The sequence below is a fragment of the Podarcis bocagei genome (genome assembly GCF_964188305.1).
Source record: "Podarcis bocagei genome assembly, chromosome: W".
In the NCBI taxonomy this organism is placed as follows: Eukaryota; Metazoa; Chordata; class Lepidosauria; order Squamata; family Lacertidae; genus Podarcis; species Podarcis bocagei.
The window spans coordinates 61,653,697-61,663,852 of record NC_138131.1 but is presented as its reverse complement, the minus strand read 5'-3'; the positions used below and the strand labels follow the sequence as shown (position 1 = coordinate 61,663,852).

The window sequence follows — 10,156 nt, the reverse complement described above, 5'->3', positions numbered from 1 at the left end:
TCAAATAAAAATTAATTCAGACAAGTTAAAATCCGGGCAGGTGGCAATTATTAGGGTGGAATTGAGAGTGATTAATAATTGCCAGAATTGAGGAGCATGGAATTTCCCAAAAGGAAAGTGCTGCTTGTCCGTATGAAGAGGATGCCACAATGCTGAACCTTTCTGTATAAAAAACCTTCTGTATAAAGAAACCTGTATAAAAAACATTTGAGAACCAAGGTCTCACTGTCTCACATGACCACTAGGGTGGTTCATAAAAAACACTTTTTTGAAGATGCCTGCTCCCAAGGTCTTATCTTACTACACTAGGGATTATATAGCTATATCTGAAATTTTGTGCATATCAGTTAATATCTCAACCCTCCATGAAAATAGCTGTTTTCTTGGACGTTTTCCTATTTTGTGAAGGCTTTGGAGAAGGCATTTTTAAAAAAAGTTTTTTTAATGAACTGCCCTAAAGACCACCGTATAGGATAGAAAGAGCCTTCTTGACCCTTACATTTCCAGCGTAACTTCAGAGTATTTTTGTACCAAAATGGCACTTTTTCTCTCCCCCTCCATGTCAGAATCAGTCCCACTTTTGCAGACGCCTATTCCAACATGGGGAACACCTTGAAGGAAATGCAAGACGTCCAGGGAGCTCTGCAATGCTACACAAGAGCAATCCAGATAAATCCTGCGTTTGCCGATGCCCACAGCAACCTCGCTTCCATCCATAAGGTAAGCTTTGTGTCTCTGCTAAATCTATTTAAAAAAAAAAAAACTGGGGGGGGGGGGCAGCAGGGGAATCTTAGTTTTTACAAAAGGAAAACAACTGGCAAAAGCCGTCCCAAACCGAGATGGGGCACAAAAAGAAAAAGGGGAGAATTGGAATTTATGCTGGAAGTCTGAGGAGGCAGAGGGCACGCCGATAACTTTATGGTGGGGCTACAGAAACGTTAAAAAATTCATGAGGAAATAAAAAAGATGATCAGAATTAATTTAGAGGGGAAAACCAGAGGCATATTTACTGAGTATAAGAGGTAAAGAAATACCACAAGATGGGAAGATATTATTCTTATACGCGACAGCTGCAGCAAGGCTACTCCTTGCACAAAACTGGAACAGGAAATATATACCCACAAAGGATGACTGGATAAAGAAACTAATTGAATTTATAGAACTGGCAAGGTCAAGTGCAGTAATAAGGTACCAATCAAACTGGAAAATAAAAATATAATGGAAATGGTTTGAAGATTATGTGTTCAAGTACTGCTCAAAAACTAACATGTTGATATGTTTGGTTTAATGTTTGTAAATCTGGTTTATAATAATAATAAATAGTAAGTTAAAAGAGTTAAGAAATATAAATTTAGATAAAAATTGCAATGTGAATGTGAGTGAAGGAAGTCACGTGGGTATTTGGGTAAATGCTGAGTTGTGTATAGGGTTAGATGTGGGGAATCCATATATGTAATGTATAGTGTTGAAAATGTACGGCAACTAGCATGTAAAATGAAATCAAAAATAAATAAATAAATAAATAGGGGGGAAGGGAAGCCACAAGGGTGGTTTTAATGTCTGAAATTTTGGGTGGTAGGGTAATACGAATTTTGTTTTGTGTCTATGTGTTTGTTTGTAAATAATTTTTTTAAAAGGAAAATGAAAAAATTGCTATTTTTACTTTGAAATAAAAATGGGGGGGGAGGTCTTATACGGGTGATTGGGTGGGTGAATGGCTCATTTTCTTAAATTTAAGCCCCCCCCCCCCAAATAGAGGGTGGCTTATATAGACGGAAAGTATGGTGGAGTTCCACACCCAAAAATCTCATTGTGACTTCCAATCACCCCTACGTCACATTTCCGATGGCGCCCTTTTGCTCGTCTCTCCTAGATCTCAAAATGCATTGGTTTTGTCATATTTCCTGCTGTCCTTTGTCAATCCACACCTGCCAAAGAATTTAAATTTTCCCAACATTTTTTTTTAGACCACACATGTCCAGCGTGTGGCCAGGGAGCGTAACCTGGTTTACTTACTGGGGCAACCCCCCCCCCCCAAATGCTCAACAACTTCAATCCTAAAAAGAGCTCAACAACCTTGGGGTTAAATCCTAAAACAGCTCAACAAATTTGCCCCGCCCTCATGTCAAATCTGGCCCTCTTTGGGAAAATTTGGGCACCCCTGTAAATTTAGACAATACAGTCCTATCTCGGGTTAAATATGCTTCAGGATGAATATTTTTGGGTTGCGCTCCGCAGTGACCCAGAAGTAACGGAGCACGTTACTTGCGGGTTTCGCCGCATGCACAGACCCTCAAAATGATGTCATGCGCAGAAGCGGCGAATTGCGACGTGCAGATGCGGGTTGCATTCGCTTCAGGATGCGAACGGGGCTCCGGAACGGATCCCATTCACATCCAGAGGTACCACTGTACTCTGCAAGTGTCCTGTTCTCTATGAAATGTTTCTTCCAAAACCTCTCGTAATTCTGCCTGTATTATAATCTTGCTAATTCTGCGTATTTTAGCCTTTTTGCTAGCTACGCCAACTTAGTAGGGATGGGATTCTCCTTTCCATCCTTTGTCTGTTAAGATTCTCGCTGCGGCTATTGTAGACACTGTGACTTGCCATTGTTTTATAACCATTTATTGTAACATTTATTCTATGATCAATTACAATAATCATTCATTGTAATATTCATTTATTGTACGATTAATTACAATTTATTGTAATTGTTAAGAGTAGGTTTCTATTGAATTTTTACATGCTGATACTCAATATTATTCTATAGCATGGGGAGGCAAACTACGGCCCCATGGCCTTCTCAATCTAGCCGGGAGTCGGCATGTTTTGACACGAGTATAATGTGTCCTTTTATTTAAAATGCACCTCTGGGTTATTTGTGGGACATAGGAATGCGTTCCTTTTTCCCCCTCCCCAAAATCTAGTCTGGCCCCCACAAGGTCTAAGGGACAGTGGACGGCCCCCTGCTGAAAAAGTTTGCCGACCCCTGTTCTATTCCAATGATTGTTGAATGTTACTTTATAAGTCTACCAGGTGTGGATCATCGTGCCTTCTGTCTGTTCTTCATCTTTGGTTTTGATGGTTGAGAAAAAAAGCTAGTGGCAATTGCTGAAATATCCCTCCCTTTCTAGGATTCCGGAAACATCCCAGAGGCAATTGCTTCGTATTGCACCGCCTTGAAACTGAAGCCGGATTTTCCTGACGCTTACTGCAACCTGGCGCACTGTTTGCAGGTGAGGCAGAGTTTTAAGGGCCAACACTCCCAGGGTTTCCGGCATTTGGGAACCGAGGCGTTTGAGTCCCAAGGTACCACGGTAATGGTAAAAGCGTCACCTAATTCAGGAATTGTCCAATGTCACTTTAGAGACCAACTCAGTTTGTTCTGTGTCTAAGCTTTCATGTGCAGGCAGACTTATTCAGATACACTGAAGCGGAAGTCCCCACACCCTGATATTTAGAGGGAGGGTGGGGCGGGGTATTTCTCTGAACGGTAGTAGGACTCAATCGGTATGGTCAACCTGTGGACGACTGTGTCTCATTACATATCCTAAAACTATTTCAGGTCATCTGCGTACCATCCCTTGTTTTTTCAGTCATTCACAGTTGCCAGCAGGTGGACCATACCCATTGACTCCTACTACCCTTCGGAGAAAAACCCCAACTCACCCTCCCACTATATATCAGGGTCTGGGGGCTTCTCCTTACTCTTATATAGCAGGGTCTGGGGACTTCTCCCTCTGTATATCAGGGTCTGGGGACTTCCGCTTCAGTGTATCTGAAGAAGTGTGCATGCACACAAAAGCTTATATCAGGCATCCCCAACCTGCGCCCCCCCCCGATGTTTTGGCCTACAACTCCCATGATCCCTAGCTAACAGGACCAGTGGTCGGGGATGATGGGAATTGTAGTCTAAAACATCTGGAGGGCCGAAGGCTTGGGGTGCCTGGCTTATACCAAGAACAAACTTTGTTGGTCTCTAAGGCACTACTGGACAATTTTTATATATATTTTAACTTCATCAGACCAATACGGCTACCTACCTGAATCTAGAACCCTGGTTTTCTTTGCCCCCTTTCAGATCGTCTGTGATTGGACCGATTACGACGAGAGAATGAAGAAGCTTGTCAGTATTGTGGCTGACCAGCTGGAGAAGAACCGGCTCCCTTCGGTGCACCCCCATCACAGCATGCTGTATCCACTGTCTCACGGCTTCCGAAAGGCTATTGCCGAGAGACATGGGAACCTTTGCCTGGACAAGGTGGGTCTATGCTGTGAAGAGGTGTGCGCCGCTCCGTTCCGTCAGAGTTTGAATGCTTTCATGTTGGCTTTGGATATATAATAATATATAATAATTTATTATTTCTACCCTGCCCATCTGTCTGGGTATCCTCAGCCACTCTGGGTGGCTGCCAACCAAATATTAAAAACACAAGACAGCATTAAATATTTAAAAACTTCCCTAAACAGGGCTGCCTTCAGATGTCTTTTAAAAGTGAGATAATTGCTTATTTCTTTGACATCTGATGGAAGGGCGTTCCACAGGGCGGCCGTCACCACGAGAAGGCCCTCTGCCTGCTTCCCTGTAACTTGGCTTCTTGCAGGGAGGGAAGCGCCAGAAGGCCTTCGGGAGAGGGACCCCGGTGTCCGGGGTGGAGATGCTCCTTCAGGTCTACTGGGCCGAGGCCATTGAGGGCTTTCAAGGTCAGCACCGACACTATGAATTGTGCTTGGAAACGTACTGGGAGCCAAAGCAGATCTCTTGGGACCGGTGGTATGTGGTCTCAGTCAGACTGGATTTAAATCCTTTATTTTACAGAAAGGCTTGATCTTGCTGGCATCCTCTTAATATTGACAACCAGAGGAAAGTTTCATCTGCTGGGCTGTTTAGGGCTTTCAAGGTCAGCACCAACACTTTGAATTGTGCCCGGAAACGTACTGGGAGTCAATGCAGGTCTTTCAAGACTGGTGTTATGTGGTCTCTGCGGCTGTTCACGGCCCCCAGTCTGGCTACCACATTCTGGATTAATTGCAGTAAGGTAGCCCCACATAGAGCGCATTGCAGTCGTCCAAGCTGGAGATAACAAGAGCATGCGCCACTCTGGCAAGAGAGTCCGTGGGCAGGGAGGGTCTTATCCTGCATCCCAGATAGAGCTGCCCTGGACACAGAACAGACCTGTGCCTCCATGGGTCCAAAATGACCCCCAGACTGTGCAGCTGGTCCTTCAGGGGCACAGTTGCCCCGTTCAGGACCAGGGAGTCCCCCCCACCCGCCCACACACCACAGAACTTCAGTCTTGTCAGGATTCAACCTCAACCAGTTAGCTGCCATCCATCCTCCAACCGCCTCGAGGCACCCGCGCAGGAACTCCACCGCCTTTGCCGGCTCTGATTTGAAAGAGAGGTAGAGCTCTCTATCAGGCTTCCTCAACCTTGGCCCTCCTGATGCTTTTGGCCTACAGCTCCATGGTCCCTAGCTAGCAGGTCTAGTGGTCAGGGATGATGGGCACTGTAGTTTGAAAACAGCTGGAGGGCCAAGGTTTAGGAAGCCTGCTCTGTATTGGCGCCAATGGCTGTTAAGCGAAAAAATTCCAGGGTGAGTGACTCCTTGACAGCCTAGCTCACCGGGGCACTTGTCCCCCATGGGTCCATGCTGTCAGTAAAAGGAGGAAGTCCCAGCCCGGTAATTTGGAGCAAAACAGTGGTCAGTAGACCATGATTCTTACTGTTGCACCACAGGTCTGCCCAGGAGTAAGAACCCCGAGCATGGGGCAATGTCAACTTTTAAAACTTCCTTCTTCCCCCCAGAATACACTTCAAGCAGCATCGTTGATACATCATCACTACATCACTAGCACATCACAAATGAGGAGGGGTATACAAGGGTTATGCATTCACTATGAGGTCCCTTTATCAGACCCCTTAAATCTCCATCACTGAAAGAACAATAAAACTCTTGACACGTCCTTTCCCACTGGACTTGTCTGGAGATGGGCATTCAGAACACCTGCCTTGCTAAACTGCCTTGGCAGATGTCTATGGTTGCCCCCTTGGTCCCTCCCTCGGTGGGGTGCCGTGTATGTGCTCTCAGGCTTGGGGAATTCTGGCGGGATGCCCTGTTCCTGCTGCCTACATGACTTCCTGCTTCTTGGCTCATGGAGGGAGGTGGAGCCCAAATTCGTTCAAATGGCGGAATGAGGAGAGTCGGTTAAAGCATAGATTTTCTGCGTGTCTTTCTTGGGCTGTCAAGTCAAAGGTATGTATATTTGTAACATTGGAACAACTTCAAAGATGTGGCCTCATGTCCCCCACCCCCATGTCATTTCCGTAACCCGGCTTTCTTGAATCCCCTTGCTAGATCAACGTGCTCCACAAGCCGCCTTACGAGCACCCCAAGGACCTGAAAGGCAGTGAGGGCCGGCTCCGCGTTGGCTACCTGAGCTCTGACTTTGGGAACCACCCCACCTCCCATCTCATGCAGTGAATCCCAGGCATGCACAATTCGGACAAATTTGAGGTGAGGTGCACAAGAGGGCAGCTGTGTGAGTAGCTCAGGCAGCAGAGCGCTGAGACTCTGAATCTTGGGGTCATGGGTACGAGCCCCACGTTGGGCCAAACGAATGAATACAGCCTAGGACCGCCTCTCCACGGAGGATCTAACAGTCTGCAAATAAAAAAATGTTAGAGGTCCTGGGCTTCAGGGAGATTAGGCTGGCCTCGACCAGGGCCAGGGCCTTTTCAGCCTTGGCCCCGGCCTGGTGGAACTCTCTGCCACAAGAGATCAGGACCCTGTGGGATCTGACATCTTTCTGCAGGGCCTGTAAGATGGAGTTGTTCCGCCGGGCCTTTGGTTCAACCTGACTCCCCTTCTCTTTTTGTGTAAGGACTAGTATGAAAGAGGCCTCCCAGTGTTCTCACAGGCCCATATAAGAGTTGGGCCTGATGAGCGTTTACTGTTCCCAACCCTAATCCTGCGGAAAGCCATCTAATTGGATTTGAATTTGATCCTGGCTTGTTTTCAGGAGGTAATTTCGTTATTGCTTGATTTTATACCAGTGTTACATATTTGGTGTTAGCCTCCCTGAGCCCGGTTTCGGACGGGGAGGGCAGGATACAAATAAAAGTTTATTATTATTATTATTATTATTATTATTATTATTATCATCATCATCATTATCATTATCCTCTTAATTTGCATCAGCCCTTGGTTGTAGCAATAAAACAACGAGATGATCTGCAAGGAATAGAAATGAAAAATCAATGATATCAAATACATTTGAGGGTTTTGAATCGAGAGTGGACCTTATTCTGACTGCCCCAGCTCAAAACCCGGCCGCCTTTGCCGTCACCTGCTCCTCTTGATCTGCCAAGAGAGGACTCTGGGGTAGTGGTTGGGCAACCCGGAACAGGCAATAAAGGAGGGGTAATCATCTCACGACAAACCTAGACAGCATCTTAAAAAGCAGAGACACCACCTTGCCAACAAGGTCAGTATAGTAAAAGCTATGTTTTCCCAGTAGTGATGTATGGAAGTGAGAGCTGGACCATAAAGAAGGCTGATCGCCGAAGAATTGATGCTTTTGAATTATGATGCTGGAGGAGACTCTTGAGAGTCCCATGGACTGCAAGAAGATCAAACCTATCCATTCTGAAGGAAATCAGCCCAGAGTGCTCACTGGAAGGACACATCCTGAAGCTGAGGCTCCAAGACTTTGGCCACCTCATGAGAAGAGAATCATAGAATCATAGAGTTGGAATAGACCACAAGGGCCATCGAGTCCAACCCCCTGCCAAGCAGGAAACACCATCAGAGCACTCCTGACATATGGTTGTCAAGCCTCTGCTTAAAGACCTCCAAAGTAGGAGACTCCACCACACTCCTTGGAAGCAAATTCCACTGTCAAACAGCTCTTACTGTCAGGAAGTTCTTCCTAATGTTTAGGTGGAATCTTCTTTCTTGTAGTTTGGATCCATTGCTCCGTGTCCGCTTCTCTGGAGCAGCAGAAAACAACCTTTCTCCCTCCTCTATGTGACATCCTTTTATATATTTGAACATGGCTATCATATCACCCCTTAACCTCCTCTTCTCCAGGCTAAACATGCCCAGCTCCCTTAGCCGTTCCTCATAAGGCATCGTTTCCAGGCCTTTGACCATTTTGGTTGCCCTCCTCTGGACACGTTCCAGTTTGTCAGTGTCCTTCTTGAATTGTGGTGCCCAGAACTGGACACAATACTCTAGGTGAGGTCTGACCAGAGCAGAATACAGTGGCACTATTACTTCCCTTGATCTAGATGCTATACTCCTATTGATGCAGCCCAGAATTGCATTGGCTTTTTTAGCTGCTGCGTCACACTGTTGGCTCATGTCAAGTTTATGGTCAACCAAGACTCCTAGATCCTTTTCACATGTACTGCTCTCAAGCCAGGTGTCCCCCATCTTGTTTTTGTGCCTCTCATTTTTTTTGCCCAAGTGTAATACTTTACATTTCTCCCTGTTAAAATTCATCTTGTTTGTTTTTGCCCAGTTCTCTAATCTGTCAAGGTCGTTTTGAAGTGTGATCCTGTCCTCTGGGGTGTTAGCCACCCCTCCCAGTTTGGTGTCATCTGCAAATTTGATCAGGATGCCCTTGAATCCATCATCCAAGTCGTTGATAAAGATGTTGAATAAGACCGGGCCCAAGACAGAACCCTGTGGCACCCCACTAGTCGCTCTTCTCCAGGATGAAGAGGAACCATTGATGAGAACCCTTTGGGTTCGGTCAGTCAGCCAGTTACAAATCCACTGAGTGGTAGCATAGTCAAGACCGCATTTTACCAGCTTCTTTACAAGAATATCATGGGGCACCTTGTCAAATGCCTTGCTGAAATCAAGGTAGGCTACATCCACTGCGTTCCCTTCATCTACCAGGCTTGTAATTCTGTCAAAAAAGGAGATCAGGTTAGTCTGACATGACTTATTTTTCAGAAATCCATGCTGACTATTGGTATCACAGCATTCCTTTCTAGGTGCTCACAGACTGTTTGCTTAATGATCTGCTCCAGAATCTTCCCTGGTATTGATGTCAGACTGACTGGGCGATAATTATTTGGGTCCTCTCTTTTCCCCTTTTTGAAAATGGGGACAACATTTGCCCTCCTCCAGTCTGCCGGGACTTTGCCTGTTCTCCAGGAATTCTCAAAGATGACTGCCAGTGGTTCTGAGATCACATCTGCCAGTTCTTTTAATACTCTTGGATGCAGTTCATCTGGCCCTGGAGACTTGAATACATCTAAACTAGCCAAGTATTCTTGTACTATCTCCTTAGTTATTCTGGGCTGTGTTTCCTTTGCTGAATCATTTGCTCCAAATTCTTCAGGTCGGGCATTGTTTTCTTTATCGGAGAAGACTGAGGCAAAGAAGGCATTGAGGAGTTCAGCCCTTTCTGTGTCCCCTGTTTGCATTTCACCATCTTCTCCTCTGAGTGACCCCACTGTTTCTTTGTTCTTCCTTTTGCTACGAACATACCCATAAAAGCCTTTTTTGTTGCTTTTAACCTCTCTAGCCAGCCTGAGTTCATTCTGTGCTTTAGCTTTTCTGACTTTGTGTCTACACGTGCTGGCTATTTGTTTGAATTCCTCTTTGGTGGTTTCCCCCCTTTTCCAGTTTTTGTACACATCCTTTTTTAATCTTAACTCAGTTAAAAGTTCTTTAGATAGCCACCCTGGCTTCTTTAGGCACCTTCCATGTTTCAGTCTCATTGGTATTGCCTGACGTTGTGCTTTTACTATCTCCCTCTTAACAAACTCCCAGCCATCATGAACTCCCTTTCCTTTTAGTATTACTGTCCATGGGATCTCACCCAGCATTTCCTGGATTTCCTGGAAAAGACCCTGGTGTTGGGAAAGATGGAGGGCACAAGGAGAAGGGGACAACGGAGGACGAGATGGTGGGACAGTGTTCTCGAAGCTACCAGCATGAGTTGGACCAAACTGCGGGAGGCAGTGGAAGACAGAAGTGCCTGGCATGCTCTGGTCCAGGGGGTCACGAAGAGTTGGACACGACTAAACAACAACACAATCATCTCCTCAAGGCTTTTTATAAAGCACATGCACTACTGATTTGGTGCTACATGGGACATGAGTGTTTCCCATGTGGAATCTGTCGGAATCGTCCCTC

General features: G+C 45.7%; 1 protein-coding gene across 1 annotated transcript; it reads left to right on the top strand.

Moving 5' to 3' along the window:
* Positions 1 to 594: 594 nt before the first annotated feature.
* On the top strand, positions 595 to 6,484 carry LOC308578116 (UDP-N-acetylglucosamine--peptide N-acetylglucosaminyltransferase 110 kDa subunit-like; the record flags this gene model as incomplete). The annotated part of the gene is made up of 4 exons (XM_081178382.1): positions 595 to 720; positions 3,135 to 3,236; positions 4,082 to 4,261; positions 6,359 to 6,484. The coding sequence occupies exons 1-4, from the start codon at positions 601 to 603 to the stop codon at positions 6,482 to 6,484; spliced, it is 528 nt and encodes a 175-aa protein (XP_081034508.1). The 5' UTR covers positions 595 to 600.
* Between the last annotated feature and the right edge of the window lie 3,672 nt (positions 6,485 to 10,156).